We start from the raw sequence: 17,062 nt of genomic DNA on the forward strand, positions 1-17,062 counted from the left end.
CAGAGTTCCTAGAAGGAATATTTCTTACCATAGTCTTTGTTGGAAAATAAATTATCCTAAAAGATGAAGATTAGTTACCCAGTTCTCTTTGATAGCTTCAGACCCAGCAAGTAGGTCTGCACATTTAATCATGCTCTTTTCCTATGCAATGTTATGCGTTGACCTCTAGGGAGCAGTGTCACTCCAGGACTTTTGGTGAAGACGGTTCTAAACTACACTCACCTTGGCATAGCAGTTTTTGAATCATCGTCTAGAACATAATCATTAAAGTAACCTATCTTTTAATTAAGCATTCTGTTTACCCCTAAAGTCAGTCTTTTTTGAAAGGAGAAAACTCGATTCATGAAAGCACATAACTCAGCACACTGTATTGTCTGTGCAATGTGTAGTTAACACGTTTACATGCAAGGTTCTTTGAAATTTCACCAGCTAAAATTTAAACACGAGAACTGAAGGAGGAGGAATGGAAAGCCTGCATGGGCACAGCCACAGATTAACCTTCTCATCCTTGGGAATACTTGGGATTCTTTGACAATGACAATGATGATTATTTGTAAAGCAAATAATAAAATATATCATTTCATGCTTACTGAATGCAAATACTTAAGATACATGCATTCAGTGTTGCAAATCCTAATCAGAAGTATTTTTCCAGTTGGATACTGGAGAACAGATGTGTTCTTATCCCCAAGCTCAGACAAAGCATGTCAATTGATACATGCTTGATTGAGTTCCTGACACTTTAGGAAGATGCTTTCATTTTTAACTGACAGGCAGACTAGGAGGATTTCTCACAGATTGATTAATTTTTAAATCACATTAAAATCTTCCGTGGGATGTACCTATTTGTGCAGTAGAGGGACAGGAGAAAGGTACATGTGAGCCTGCACATTTAATTGTGTGACTTGCCATATATGTTGACTCTAAACTGACATAGCAGTGCATGTTTAAGGATTTAGTAATCCAATGCTCTTTTACTTTCCTATGGTTGAAGCAATATTCCTTTTTTTCCCCATTCATTATTTACTCAATAGATTATGTTTTAGTGTTAGGAATTGCATTGGAGGCTAGAAATGCAAAGATGAATAAGACTAGGATCTACCTTCAGAGGACTTACATGTTAATGGAGTGAGACAAATTTTTTAAAATAATGATTGTGTGTTATAATTGCTATGAAGGCTTATGCTGTTGATACTATAGGAGCATAGAGAGAAATCTGTTAACTCAGACCGGGGTACAAGGATAACCGTGAGACTCTTTGTGGAGGAGTGATACACTGAGTCATGAGGGGAGGTGAGAGTGAGCCGAGCAGGAGTGGGGATCCAGAAGCGTGCTGCGAGGAGGGCAAGCAGCATGTGAACAGATGGAGAGGACTGGAGTAGAGGCATCCACCTAGCTCTTGCTGGGAGAGCCAGAGGAGACTTTTTGAAGACTGGCAACTGAACATTAGGAAATGATGAGTAGATTGGCATGGCTAGAGTACAGGGGGCATATATCGAGGGTCTGGAAAATGAAGCCAAGCACTCAACAGGAAGAGACTTGATGGAGTACATTTTATTCATTAAAATTTAGCTGTTTTGGGTTAATGGAGTCTTTGAAAATGTGGAAAAAAATAATGGACTTTCTCCCATAAAAATGCACAGGCATGTATAGAAAACTCTTTGAGTAACTATAGGACTATAACAGACTCCTAAGTTTTGTAGGGGTGTGTGTAAGAAAAAATATCTGAAATTGTTTCACCGTGGAATCTTTTGAATGGTTTTTCTAATGGAACTATTCTGAACTTTCCTGATAATTTAATATGATCGATTTCAACACCTAGAGTCAAGCTAGCTTCAGTTTTGTGAAATGAAGTTACTATGAAATGAATAGACCCAGAATATTTTCCTAAGAAATTAAAATGTGTTTGATTTTGTTGATTAGGAACTTAACTTCAAAACATATTGACAATCAACTTATAGTTTCTGAAAACAAAATGACTATGAAAATCATGGAGAGTTCTTTTTAAAATTATTTTTTAATTGAAGGATAATTGTTTGACAGAATTTTGTTTTCAGTCAGACATCAACATGAATCAGCCATAGGTGTACGTACATCCCCTCCCTCTTGAACCTCCCTCATATTTCCCTCCCCATCCCACCCCTCTAGGCTGATACAGAGCCCCCGTTTGAGTTCCCTGAGACATACAGCAAATTCCCATTGGCTATCCCTTTTACATATGGTAATGTAAATTTCCATACTCTCTCCATACATCACACCTCTCCTCCCCTCTTCCCGTGTCTGTAAGTCTGTTCTCTGTTTCTCTTTGCCTTACAAATAAATTCTTCAGTACCATATTCCTAGATTCCATATATATGCATTAGTATATGATATTTATCTTCTCTTTCTGACTTACTTCTCTCTGTATAATAGGCTCTAGGTTCATCCACCTCATTAGAACAGACTCAAATGTGTTCCTTTTTTATGGCCGAGTAATATTCCATTGTGTGTGTGTACCACAAATTCTTTATCCATTCATCTGTTGATGGACATCTAGATTGCTTCCATGTTCTAGATATTGTAAATAGTGCTACAAGGAGCAGTGGGGCACATGTGTCTTTTTCAATTTTTATTTCCTCAGGGTATATGCCTAGGAGTGGGATTGCTGGGTCATATGGTGGTTTTATTCCTAGTTTTTTAAGGAATCTCCATATCGTCTTCCATAGTGGTGGGATCAATTTACATTCTCACCAACAGTGCAAGAGGGTTCCCTTTTCTCCACACCCTTTTCAGCATTTATTGTTTATAGACGTTTTGATGATGGCCATTCTGACTGGTGTGAGGTGATATCTCATTGTAGTTTTTGATCTGCATTTCTCTAGTAATGAGCAGTATTGAGCATCTTTTCCTGTGTTTGTTAGCCATCTGTATGTTTTCTTTGGAGAAATGTCTGTTTAGGTCTTTTTCCCACTTTTTGATTGGGTTGTTTTTCTGGTATTGAGTTGTTTGAGCTGCTTTTATATTTTGGAAATAAATCCTTCATCAGTTGTTTCATTTGCTATTATTTTCTCCCATTCTGCGCGTTGTCTTTTTACCTTATTTATAGTTTCCTTTGCTGTGCAAAAGCTTTTAAGTTTAACTAGGTCCTGCTTGTTTACTGTTGTTTTTTATTTCCATTACTTTAGGAGCTGGGTCATAGAGGATCTTGTTTTGATTATGTCATTGAGTGTTCTGCCTATGTTTTCCTCTAAAAGTTTTATAGTTTCTGGTCTTACATTTAGGTCTTTAATCCATTTTGATTTTATCTTTGTGTATGGTGTTAGAAAGTGTTCTATTTCATTCTTTTACTTATCAGTTCAGTTCAGTCGCTCAGTCATGTCCGACTCTTTGCGACCTCATGAATCGCAGCACGCCAGGCCTCCCTGTCCATCACCAACTCCCGGAGTTCACTCAGATTCACGTCCATCGAGTCAGTGATGCCATCCCGCCATCTAATCCTCTGTCATCCCCTTCTTCTCCTGCCCCCAATCCCTCCCAGCATCAGAGTCTTTTCCAATGAGTCAACTCTTCGCATGAGGTGGCCAAAGTATTGGAGTTTCAGCTTCAGCATCATTCCTTCCAAAAAAAAATCCCAGGGCTGACCTCCTTCAGGATGGACTGTTTGGATCTCTCCCAGCACCATGTATCGAAAAGGCTATCTTTGCCCCATTGTATGTTCTTGCCTCCTTTGTCAAAAATAAGGTACCCGTAGATGTGTGGGTTTATGTCTGGACTTTCTATTTGTTCCATTGGTTTATAGTTCTGTTTTTGTGTCAGTACTGCACTGTCTTGGTGACTATAGCTTTGTAGTATAATCTGAAGTCAGGAAGGATGATTCCTCCAGCTCCATTCTTTCTCAAGACTGCTTTGGCTGTTCGGGGTCTTTTTGTGTATGAATTGTGAAATTTTGTGTTCTTCTGTGAAGAATGCCGTTGGTAATTTGATAGGGATCACATCGAATCTGTAGATTGCCTTTGGTAGTATTGTCATTTTCACAATATTGATTCTTCCTACCCAGAAACATGGACTATCTCTCCATCTGCTTATGTCATCTTTGATTTCTTTCATCAGTGTCTTATAATGTTCTGTATACAGTTATTTTTTCTCCTTAAGTAGGTCTATTCCTATATATTTTATTCTTTTTGTTGCAGTGGTGAGTGCAATTGGAAAATCATGGAGAATCCTTTAAAAATTATTTAAGGTAAAGCTTCTCTGATAGCTCAGTCAGTAAGCTCATCTGCCTGCAGTGCAGGAGACCTGGGTTCAATCCCTGGGTTGAGAAGATTCCCTGGAGAAGGAAATGGCAACCCACTCCAGTATTCTCACCTGGAAAATCCTGTGTACAGAGGAGCCTGGTGGGCTACAGTCTGTGGGGTTGCAAGAGTCAGACTAAACCACCAAACCAAGATAAAGCTATTGAACAGTTTAAAAGTGCGTAATTATCCTTACATATATGAACTAATTATTGATCATTGTAGCTGAGAACTATCAAAAGTTTAGAGGAGGCTTGTAACATAAGACAATGAGATTAAAAGGAAGGCATTACAATTTCCAGAGAATAGTAGTGAAAACTGTAAGGCATGATATTCAAATAAATTGTGTAAGAAGATAAACTAGTGTCTTTTGTTTGGTTATTACAAAAATAGTCAAGAACATTCTCCAATACTTGAATAGTAATAGCAAAGACACATTTTTTTCCCCTAAAATTTAGTCCTTTTCAAGACACGGTGACATGATTTGTTTACTTTGAACATGAATTAATACTAAATTGATATATTTTTACTCAACAGCATGAGTAATAACAGAAAATAAACTAAAATGTATGTATTTCTCAAAGGTATTAATCCACCTCAGAAAATTTGTGTAAAACCTGAAGATGTGGATGAAGACAGTATAACTCTCCAGTGGGAACCCTCGCAAGATAGCCATGAGGTCTACATTCAAATCAGATCCATAGCAAATACAGGAGAAATCAGGAAGCTTTTTGTAAAGGATGCTAATAGTTGCAAGATTGATCACTTAATCCCTGGAATGACATACGACATTGGAATGGCAACAGTAATGAATGGGAACTTGAGCGAGCTGGTAACTATTCAACAAACTCTAAGTGAGAATCAGATACTTTTCATTTCTTACCAGATATTTCCTGATTTGGGGGTATTATAAAATAGTTTCTGATAGATTTCTCTGGTAGCAGGTTTTACCTTTTTAAGTAGATTGTTGGGGTATTTCAGGATCTGGAGCAATTTCCATCCATTGTATCTTGCAAATGTCCCATGTTTGAATAAAGGAAGCACTGTTTATGTTTAGGAACTTCATCCCAAAGTCACACTGTCTAGGTTTGAATCTGAGTTCAGCTATTTCACTAATCCTGGGCAATGCATTCAACCTGTTTATGCCTCAGTTTCCAAATTTGTAAAGTGAAAGAAACTAATAGTGTAGGTTTCATGGGTTGTCCTGAGAATAACTGATTTAATAAATATAAGGACATAGAACAATGCCTGACATATAGGCACTGTTTGTAATTTTTATTGTCTCCTCAGAGGCATGCTATAGCATGCCAGAAGGAAATATTGACAGTGTATAAAAGGTTTAGGACCCCAAAATTTTTCATTTTTCAAATGAAATTAATTCAATGAACAATAATTATTAAAAATGTAATAAGGAAGAAAGAAAAGGAAAAAAGTAAATACATTAAATAATATTCATAGATATTTGTAAATTGTGATAAACCTTAAGGAAAGCAGAAAAATTAAGTCAATGAGAGTGTTAACTGAAAAAAAAAAGCCCAACATAAGAGCAGTGAGTTGCAGTTTTATTCAGGGATCTTGGTGAGGACTGCAGCCTGGGAGACAGCCTCTCAGAGAGCTTAGAGGAACTTGCTCCAAAGAGGCAGGGGGAGGGGCCAGTATGCAGGTGATTTTGGCTAAGGGACCTATGCAATCAAGCATATGTCATGGTGGAAGATTACTACTAGTCACAAGGAACAGGTATCTCAGTTAATGATTTTAGTGCTTTTCCAAGTGTGGGAAGATGTAAGAATATGGGGTCATTAAAATTTTTCCTGAAACACATCCAGCTGTTTAAGGGCCTGTTTTGCCTGTTTTCACAAAGCGTAGCGTGCTTCATTCTGTCCTTCACCCTGAAGTCCTTTCGGGGCGTGTTGTAGGTCAGCAAGGGCAGTGACTAATGACTTACTGTTCCCTTGCTAGAAGACACGCCATGACACACCTTGTCTACGAGAGGAACTGAAGAGGGATGGAGGGGCTGCTGTAGATGGACTGTAATAGGGGTTGCATTTGTTGGAGGCTTAAATGATCAGGAGGAGCCAGAGCAGAACGAGGAGGAGGAAGGGTACTTGAGAAACGAACAACTGTCATGAAGAATGTGAGACAAAGACAGACCTGGTGTCTGAGAACAGAAAGGCCAGGATAAGGAAGAGGGAGAGGGGTAGTAGGACATGATATTGAATGAGGATTCAGGGGTCAGAGCACAGGGAGCCTGCGGGCTGTGCTTTTGAGTTTGTTCTGAGGGCAGTGGAAAGTCATTGAGGGGGTTTATGCAGCAGAGGTGACAGGGTGAGGTCACCTTGTCACAAAAATGGCCTTCTGATATGGGCAAAGAGTGATTTGTTTAGGGGCAAGAATGGAACTGGGAAACTGGTTCCAGGGGGTTGTAGAGTCTAGGCAAAAGATTATAGTGATCAAGGTAGGGAAGTGCAGCTGGAAAGTCGTAGCCATGTTTTACGATATGAAAGTTCAAGCTTTCATGCTGGAGTGCTTATGATCAGTAAGTGAAAGTCACTCAGTCATGTAGGAGTCTTTGCCACCCCATGGATGGTAGCCCGCCAGGCTCCTCTGTCCTTGGAATTCTCCAGGCAAGAATATTGGAGTGGGTAGCCATTCCCTTCTCCAGGGGATCTTCCCAACCTTGAGATCAAACCCTGATCTCCTGCATTGCAGGTGGATTCTTTACCATGAGTTACCAGGGAAGCTCCTGATCACGAGCAGAGGAAGGGAGAAACTGGGTGTTTGACTTGACTAATTTAGATGAATAGTGATGACTCTGAGAAAGGAAAGATCACTGGACCTCACAGGCCTTTTAGCTAACAAGAAGGGTAGTCTGGTGGGAAAAATGAATTAATTAAAAAAAAATTATGTGTTAGCAGTGTCTACATTCAGCCAGCATGAAATCTTCCTGTTTTATCTTTCAAAGACTAAACTGAAATTTATTTCCATAGTTCCATACTTAAATTTTTGAGAAAAACTACCTAAAGATAATTATCATAGAAAACAGTTATGAAAAAGAAGACAACTTGATAATTAAGCAAGATATATTGCCAAAAAATCTATTTTATATCTACTAAACAACTCAACATAAATTTATATGCAGAATGGAAGTATAAAACTAAAATGTGTAGATAAGAAATGTACTGTTGTCTTAGAGCCACCAGTCATTACCAGAATGGGATTAGATTTCCCCCATATTATCTCTGGGCCTAAGGTTTTGCTCCCTAAGATTTAGGTCACTGAATGTATTTTTAAACTGATTTTCACCTGTAAAGTCCTATTCTTGTTTGACTCTGGGGAACTTAGCCTATTTCAACCCATTTACCATCTAAAAACAAATCTTACCATCCTCTCCAGATAGTCAATTCCTTTGAAATCTTATTTGGATGTCTATCTTCAGGTGCCAACATAGACATAGACTCTGCTTAATTCAGATACTTATTGATAAAGTCAGTATCTAGCATGAATGCTGAAACGTGGATTAACATATATAAATCTGAGGAAGGCTAATAGAATTTTAGGGCTTAAAGTTGAACTGTTTTAAAGTTCAAAAACAGATCTTCTGGCCAGTGCAGCAAGGATATACCATTCTTCTGATCATTGTGTAATGCACCTCTATAATCTCTGTCTAGCTTGGAGCCGTGTCTGTTACTCCAGAGTGTCACAAAGCAGATCTGCTCATTGATCCACGTGAAAGGCCATCATGTTTGGAAACGCCCGTTAGGTGCTCGTGATGTCTATATTTTCTCTCCTTCAAATACTCCACTGTTTCTTCCTTTTTTAAGAAAGACGTTATTTCTTTGGCTCTCTGGGTCTTCACTGCTGGGGGTGCTTTGACTCTGATGGGTGGGGACTACTGCTGAGCTGCAGTACACGGGGCTTCTCATTGTGATGGCTGCTCTTGTTGAGGAGCGCCGGTTCTGGAGCGCTCAGGCTTCAGTAGTTGCGGTTCCCCAGCTCTAGAGCACAGCCTCGATAGCTGGGCAGCACAGGCTTAGCTGCTCCATGGCATGTGAGATCTTCTCAGCCCAGGGATTGATCCGTTGTCTCTTGCATTTGCAGGCGGATTCTTAAGCTCTGAGCCACTAGGGAAGCCCTCCAATCCGGTTGGTCTTTCTATTCAGTTCTTAAACTTTATAATCAACTTTTGGCATCACCTGATTATTTATCATTCATCATTGTCGCTTGTGTCAAGATGAGCAAATATTAATCTATCCCAAGGTACATAGGTAGACATTCTCTCCTTGTATTCATTTAACAAATAATTACTGATAATTACTCTTCATTGGATTGGCCAAAAATGTTCATTTGGGTGCTCTCAATCTTATGGAAAAACCCGAATGAACTTTTTGGCCAGCCTGATATTATATCCTGTCTCTCTTTCTTCCATACACTTTGAGGCAGTCAAGCATAGAGGGACTTTTACCTTTTAATGAGCTTCTACATGTTACATGTAGAAAAAAATTAATTTGGACATTGCTTTTTCCTTTGACCCTTCTCTCTCCATCTGTCTATGTTATCTCAAAAGCAACTGTTGATAATGAAACTTGATCTCTGGTTACTAGTGTGCACCTGATCTATCAAATGTGCCCTTTGGGAGAAGGCTGTGCTTACGACAGCGGACCTTGGAACCAGATTACCTGGGTTAGAATCACAGCTCCACAAGACCAGTTCATGTCCTTTGGAAAGTCATTCAATCTTTCTGGCCCTCAGTTTTCTTCTCCCTAAAATGGGAGTGATGATAATCTTACCTACGTTATGCAGTTAATATAATTGAAAGGCTCAGACACCAAGCAAACACTCTGAGAGTCTTGGTGATTGTTACCGTTTTTATCTCTCTGCAGGAGCAGAGTGGCGGCACTGAGGAGCTTTGGCCGTCTGTAATGGGGAGTAAAGTTGTTCTAGCTGTTTGTGCATCTCTTTTTGTCAGAGCAATTAGTGAACCCATTTTTCTTGAAAGGAGAGCTGTAAGAGAGCTGGTGTTTGAGTTTTCTTTTTTTCCTCTCACAAAAGAATAAATTTTAAGAAAGACTGGGCATCTCTGAGGGTTCATTCTAACCAACCTATGGTAAAAGCCTTTGAATTTGGCCTGGTTTAGTTTATCTCATATTGAAAAAACCTCATACAGCCCTTAGGTTGCCACTTCCTCTGAAGATGATTTTGCAGGAAAATAGGTTAGGATAGAGGTCCTGGTCACAGAGGTTGGAATCCAACTCATTGGAATCCAACACAGAGGTGGAATCTACTCGTTGGAATCTACCAGAAATGCCAATGCCTTTCTTTTTGTTTTTTTTTTTTAAGTGTAACCTTCTCCCATTCGAGGTTTCAGAAGTTTGCGGTATAGTTATGAAGAGAAGAAATAGCTGTATCCTGTTCTACACCTTTCCAGCCTTGGTGCCCCTGTGCTTTAACATATCACTTGTTAATACTGTTGGCTACCTCTGCCTGGACAAATGGAATTGATGTAAAGCTTCACACTTACCCACTGGAGGGAGTGTTTCCAGCTGTATCCTTTCAGAGCCTACAGTAAACGAGGCCTATTTGAAGCACTGACCCTCCCTAGAAAATGTTTTCAGTACCCAAGAAGCTGGAAGTGATTGTTTCCATGAGTATATCAGTCATTTCCAAATCCAAGATATTTAATTTCTGTTCAAAGTATCTTTAGACGTGTTCACAGATCACTGCCCATAGATTCAGATGGGCTGGAAGCTTGCGGGATATCATGCTAGTCTTGGAAAAGTCCTATTTACTGTGAGAGCTTTCCAAGCTGTAAGGAATTTAGAGAGGAAACCCACCAAAGATGTTAGTAATGACAGAAGAAGAAAAGTAAATACAACTGGAAAAAGAAAAACAGTAAAAGTGCCTTGAAACCCAGTAATATTCTCTATGGAGTGTGTTATGATTAGTATAGTGAATATTTCCTGATAACCACCAGGAACGGAAGAAGAAAGTTCTATTATTACAGCTGAATGAATTGATGGGAGATAGTGCACAGATTTTATGTTCTGTGTTTCTAATTATAGATGTGTGTTTAAATCCTTTTGGACGGTCCTGTCTCTGGGTAAAGTCAGATATTTAACAGTGACTTAGAACAAGTTCCATTGCATCAAACCAGATGTCACCAAAAAAAAAAAAAAAAACAAACAAACTGAAAAGAGAAGGCCATCTACTTATTCTCTGGAGAGGAAAAGCAAAAACTTTTTAGAATGTATATTTGAGAAGATATCTGTTTGGAAGACAGACAGACCTAAGTATATACTGGACAGTATCCCAATAATCTAAAAATAGAATTGAAATTAAAATTGATCTGAGGAAAAATAATGTGGATAGAAATTGTCTAAAATTTTAATCTGCTCTAAGTAGCACAATAAAGCTCTTTTACAGACGTCAGAGAGAAAATAAAATGTGAATGAATCCTTCCACCAAAAGTTTGCCAGAACCACGTTCCTAAAAATGAAATGTCTGCCCAAAATCCCTGTGCGGACAGAATAGCCTGACCTCTGGGGCATGGGCTTCCCTGGCAGCTCAGCTGGTAAAGAATCCGCCTGCACCACGGGAGACTTGGGTTCATTCTCTGGGTTGGGAAGATCCCCTGGAGAAGGGAAAGGCTACCCACTCCAGTATTCTGGCCTGGAGAATTCCATGGACTCTATAGTCCATGGGGTCCCAAAGAGTCGGACACAACTGAGTCACTTTCACCAGAGCATGGCAGGCAGAGCCTCTCGTGGACAGTGATCAGCCTCGGACCTTGCCCGCTCCCTGTTGCTCAAACACACCTGTGCTTGAACCACCCTGAGTGCCTGGCTGTGCCTGAGCAGTTTAGAAGAAACCAGGGCACAGAGTGACTAAGAGACTTGCTAAAGACTAGTAACTGGAAGCTCGTTGCCAAGGACTAGTGGTAAGAGCTGGAAGAGCTCGGTGTTCCCTGGATATGCGATGATGCCGTTTCCCCAGGCCTTGCTGATGCTTGCTCTTGGTCTGGGATTCCCTCCTGACTGCCTCCCTGTGCCCTGCACATTCCTTCTGGGAGACTTGCTCTGTCCTGTAAGACAGACACAACGTTGTCCTCGACTCTGCAAAGCCCTCCCCAGAGCTGTTAGTTCTGCTAGAGTTCCCTTTCTGTTCTCAGCAGCCTTTGTTCATGTCCCTCTAACCATGCGGGACTCTAGTTAGGGATCTGCTTGTATTTCTTAAATAATGACAAATTTCATGATATTTGGATGATTCTTTTAGAACTGGACAAACACCATCCTAAGGATGAGACTAAATGTCTGAATCACGTAGCACACAAATGAATAGTATACTTAGGCTCACCTGTAGGTGCATAGGAGCACGCAAGTTCCGAGTTTGAGAATTATATGAAGGCAGGAATCTGGCCTTATTTACTTTCTTTGAGCATTCCTTCTGGTACGTAGGTTTTCAAAAGTATTTTCTTAATAAATAGATAAGGTAAAAAACAGGTCGATCTCAGATTTTTATGTTGTTTTAGACTATTAATGAGAATCAAAAAATGAAAGTTAATTAGGTCCTTTCAATATATATGTATATATGATCTGTCAGAATATCCTCTTTGTTTCTCTGTCCAATGCTAGCCTAGTAAATGTACGTTGACTACATAAGCATTTAATTGTTTCACAAATTCTAGAACATGTTAGAGAAATATGGAAATTTTAAGACCATGCTAATTATAAATATCTCTCTTTATCTTCCAGAGCCCAAACCAGTTCAGATTGTTATTCCTTATGAAAGCCACAGTACCTCTGTAACCTTATTTGTTCAGATGCCTGATATTGGGGTGTTTGATGGCATACATATTGCAAGTGACCGAGGCCCAAATGTAACCAGGCTTTTGAAACAAGACAACAAAATAACTGTTGACAATTTAACCCCAGGCACAGAATATAATTTCTTTGTTTCTACAGTCAGTGGGACTAAATTAAGTAATATATATTATGTACCTGCAGTAAAAACATGTAAGTATTTTAGGAGTTGCCTAAGGTGCTTATCGATTTTGCTTTTGTGTGCCATTTCAAATTAGTACTCTGTGTTCACTATAATGCAATCAATTTCAAAGATTCTTTAAAACAATTGCAAAAACCTCATTACTGAGCCTGATCTGTAATTCCTGAGTATATAGATAGAGCTAACCTTGTTTAAAATTGAGAAGTTACAAAGTTTTTCTTATCTATTACCAAAAAACCGCATATGCGTATTAATTGGAACTTTCAGTGACTTAATCCAAGAGTGAGGAATGTGAGTAATTTTTAGGCAAATTATGAAAACTAGACCATACTTTGTGAGTCTGGGAGCCCTGATGGTGTCTCTTAAAACACGATAGGTGTACATTTATCATGTACACTTATCGCGTACACTCCCCATACTGCCGTTTGTCTGAAAAAAGCTAGTGCATATTTTCTTCATCTCTTTGAATATTTTAAATTATTATGTAGAATATGTGTACATACAAATACTTTACATTTTGAGATTCGCATTGATTTTGATTTAAGTCACTCAAAATTCTACAGATATTAATTTTGAACATTTGGAATACTTGAAATTTGACCCCACCATAGTCTAATCCAAGGACCCAAGCCTGCTCAGGCTCCAGGGATGGGATGGCAGCCCAGCTCAGGGAGGTTGGAGGGATAAACATGGCTTTTTTTCCTTTTCTTTAATTTTATGCCGGTAGTGGGTTGGAGCAATATTGTGCTTGTTTTCAGTGTACAGCCTCCTGGTTCAGTGATGATATGTATGGGTATATCATAGCTATTCTCTTTTGGATTCTTTTGTCTCGGAAGTTATTACAGAAGCTCGAGCAGAGTTCCAAGTGCTGAACATTAGTTCTTTGTGGATGGATGGATGATGGATGGGTGGAAAGAACAAAAATAATCCTTGTGGATTATATATTACAGATACAGATTTCTGTGGATATGTTAGTCCACACACACCTAATTCATTCTTGGCCCTTCAGTTTGTTTGTTTGTGTTTTTTTTTTTTGAACTATATGTTTGAATTCTCAGAGTTTCTTTTTGTGTTGTAAATTAGTTCGTATGTATCTTTTTTTGTTTTGCCTAGAGGGGACACCATATGCTATTGTCTGCTGTGTGGCTGACTTCACTTAGTGTCATCCTCCAAGGTCCATCCCTGTGGCTACTGGTGGCATCATTTCACGTGTTTTTGTGGCTGAGCAATAGTCCACTGTATGCACACATCGCGTCTTCTCTGAGCTTGAATGGGGTGGTGGGCATTTTGCTGGTTCTGTGTGTTGGCTGTTGTAAGTAGTGCCGCAGTGAATGTTGGGGTGCATGTGTCTTATTGAATTATGGTTTTCTTGGGATATAGGCCCAGGTGTGGGAATATCAAATGCTAGGCTTAGCTCTTGTTTTTTTATTTTTCTGGCATTTGGAGACTGTCTTTTATAGTGACTGTGACAATACATATACCCACCAATAGTATATGTGGGTTCCCTTTCCTCCAGGCTTTCTCCTTCATTTATTGTTTGTAAACTTGTGAGGACGTCTATTCTGACTGGTGGGATTTGATTTCTCATTGTAATTTTGATTGGCATTCCTGTAATAATTAGGGATGCTGAGCATCTTGTCCTTTGGTAGTGTGGGTTGTTTTTCTTTCTTCCTTAAATGGAGTGAGGAAATTTTGCCTGTTGTGATTGGCTTTGTAAAAGTCGGTAGTGTTTGGAATTTATTTCTGTAATATCTGCCCCAGGACATTTCCTGAGGGCAGCTGGCATTAGCAGCCACCCAGACCCTGTAATTGGAAGCGGAAGTATTAGTCTCAGTCGTGTCCAACTCTTTGCGACCCTGTGGATTGTAGCCTAACAGGCTCCCCTGTCCATAAAATTCTCCAGGCAAGAATACTGGAGTGGGCTGTTGTTCCCTTCTCCAGGGGATCTTCCCAACCGAGGGATCAAACTCTTGGTCTCCTGAATTGCAGCCAGATTCTTTATCATCTGAGCCACCAGGGATTGGAGGTTCCAGTAAGCACTGGTTGTCAAGTTGTAGTTACAGAGAGTGTCCACAAGGCGACAGCATAGCCTTAGGGAAAGTCCTGGGCTGTAAATTAGAGCAAACACCCAAGGGCTTGTGTCTCACTACTTCTTCTAAAGCTTCAACCCCTTATACGGACTAATCCCAACCTGGACCACATCACCCTGCAGAGGATGCTTAGCTGCCTGAGCTTAGGAGGCTGCACTCTCAGGAAGGAAGCTTGAGCTGGGAACCCAGGCACCAAGAGATGTGGAGGCTAGGTGACTTTTCCAAGGTCCCCAAGGCCAGGGGGTCAGGCCACCATCCTTTGGGTGCGCTGTGGACTCTGGTCCCAGCCAGAGCATACCATCCAGGTTTAAGAGAAGACTGAACTAAAGACACCCTGCCTGACTGTCTTGACCTCCACACAGTCCAGCCTTGGGACCCAAGCCTGCTCAGGCTCCAGGGTATAAGATAGCAGTCCAAGTCAGGGAGGTCAGAGGGGATAAACTAGGCATGGCTTTTTTTTTTTTTTTCTTCTTTTCCTTTTCTTTAATTTCAGGCTGATGGTATATTGGAGTATAGTTGATTTCTAATATGCTTCTCGTTAGTGTACAGCCTCCTGGTTCAGTTATGGTGTGTGGACCAGGTCAGTTCATGTGTGTGAACACATACAAACAGCAGACCTATTCATTTGGATTCTGTTGCCGTAGAGTTATTGCAGAAGCTTGAGCAGAGTTCCCTGTGCTGAACGTCAGGTCCTTGGGTATAGAAGGAATGACGATAATCCTTGTGGATTATCTATTACAGATACACATTTCCGTGTGTGTGTTAGTCGTGCATGCACGTGTGTGTGCGTGCTCACTTGGCTTCAGCCGTGTCCACCTCTTTGTGATCCTGTGGCTATAGGCCTCCAGGCTCCTCTGTCCATGGGATTCTCCAGGCAAGAATACTGGAGTGGGTTGCCATGCCCTCCTCCAGGGGATCTTCCCGACCCAGGGAACGAACCCCCATCTCCTGCTTTGGCACTTGGATTCTTTACCACTGAGCCACTGGAGGCCTCCATATGTCAGTCCTGACCTCCTAATTCATCCCTGCCCTTTACTTTTTTTTTTTTGACTTTACAATACTGTATTGGTCTTGCCATACATCAACATGAATCCGCCACGAGTGTACATGAGTTCCCAATCCTGAATGCTCAATTCTCAGAATCTCTTAAAATTAGTTTATTTGTATCTCCTTTTCCATTTTGCCTAGATGGAACATCATATGTCTCCCGATGTGGCTGACTTCACTTAGCATCATCCTCCAGGGTCCATCCCTGTGGCTGCCAGTGGCATCATTTCATGTGTTTCTTTGTGGCTGAGTAGTAGTCCACTGTATGCACACACCACGTCTTCTCTGAGCTTGAATGGGGTGGTGGGCATTTTGCTGGTTCTGTGTGTTGGCTGTTGTAAGTAGTGCTGTCGTGAATGTTGGGGTTAATGTGTCTTTTTCAAGTATGGTGGTCTTGGGATATAGACCCAGGTGTAGGAACGTCACATCCTAGGCTGAGCTTTCTTCAGTATTTTTTTTTTCGCTTTCAGAGACTGTTCTTTATAGTGACTGTGCCAATGCATTTTCCACAGTGTATGTGGGTTCCTCTCCTCCCGGGCTTCCATGGCAGCTCAGGGGTAAAGAATCTATCTACTGATACAGGAGACACAGGTTTGATCCCTGGGTGGGGAAGGTCCCCTGGAAGAGCAAATGGCAACCCACTCCAGTATTCTTATCTGGAAAATCCCATGGAGAGAGGAGCCTGGTGGGCTACGGTTCATAAGGTTGCAAAGAGTTGGACATGACTGAGCACATACGTGTGTCCACTTGATGTAGAAATTGATGGCAAGTAATAATGAATGCCATACAAAAATTGCATGGTGTCCTAAAATCATTACATTTCTGACTGTAAATGTAAATAAGTGTCAAGGTTCTTAATGTATGCTTTTCCTGAGTAATCAGGAAATCATCTTCACATACGTTATTATACCATATTGTATTATGTATCTTTTCCCCCAAAATTGTAATCCTTACGTTATTGTTTAAACTCAATTTTTGCACAAAATAATCTCAAGCTGATGTCATAAGTCATGTATTCTAATAGCATTTTAACATATCTATAATCAGCTCAGATATATGTTTATATTTTACTTATAATATTTGTGTACTTTTTATACGTATATTCTCTGCTTCTTATGAATCATTGTGGGCAACATTCTGTTTTACAGTTCTTGTCTCTAAAAATAAGTAATACTTGATCCTCTAACTATATCAATATTATTATATCAGTAGCAGAAATACCAGTATATAAGACAATACTCTAAAGCTGACATTTTTCAGTTTTTTAAAAATAGTTGTTTTCCTTTATGCTAGATGAAATCTTTAATTGGGAAAATGAACACTAAAATTCATCAGATAAAATTTGTTTTTAACTTCAGCTAATATTTGGTACAAAGAAATTCTTTTACTTCTTTGTCTAGCCCTCATATTTCTATCTCTGTTGTGTTTTAGTAGTTTCAGAAAGCTTTAATTTCATTTTCCTCCTTTGAATATTGTGCATTTGCTCCCATCAATTTGCTTTCACCTAGTTTTTGCTGTAGCATCAGAGTTAACTGCATGCAATGCTGTTTCCAGTGACTCTGACTACAATTGATTATCAAATTTTATAAGCTGTTAAATGGATAAACAACTATTTTTAATTAGGATAGAGATAATTCATTAATAAACTACATTGTC

The 17,062-nt window shown here is 39.8% G+C and overlaps 1 protein-coding gene across 1 annotated transcript in view; it reads left to right on the forward strand.

Moving 5' to 3' along the window:
• Nucleotides 1–17,062, forward strand: part of PTPRQ (protein tyrosine phosphatase receptor type Q) — a 304,390-nt gene that overhangs the window by 13,807 nt on the left and 273,521 nt on the right. Inside the window, exons 10-11 of the mRNA XM_060412482.1 lie at nucleotides 4,856–5,125; nucleotides 12,020–12,280. Of these exons, the coding sequence (XP_060268465.1) occupies nucleotides 4,856–5,125; nucleotides 12,020–12,280 (531 nt within the window). The remainder of the gene's footprint in view (nucleotides 1–4,855; nucleotides 5,126–12,019; nucleotides 12,281–17,062) is intronic.

The sequence above is a fragment of the Ovis aries genome, chromosome 3 (genome assembly GCF_016772045.2).
Source record: "Ovis aries strain OAR_USU_Benz2616 breed Rambouillet chromosome 3, ARS-UI_Ramb_v3.0, whole genome shotgun sequence".
Classification (NCBI taxonomy): Eukaryota; Metazoa; Chordata; class Mammalia; order Artiodactyla; family Bovidae; genus Ovis; species Ovis aries.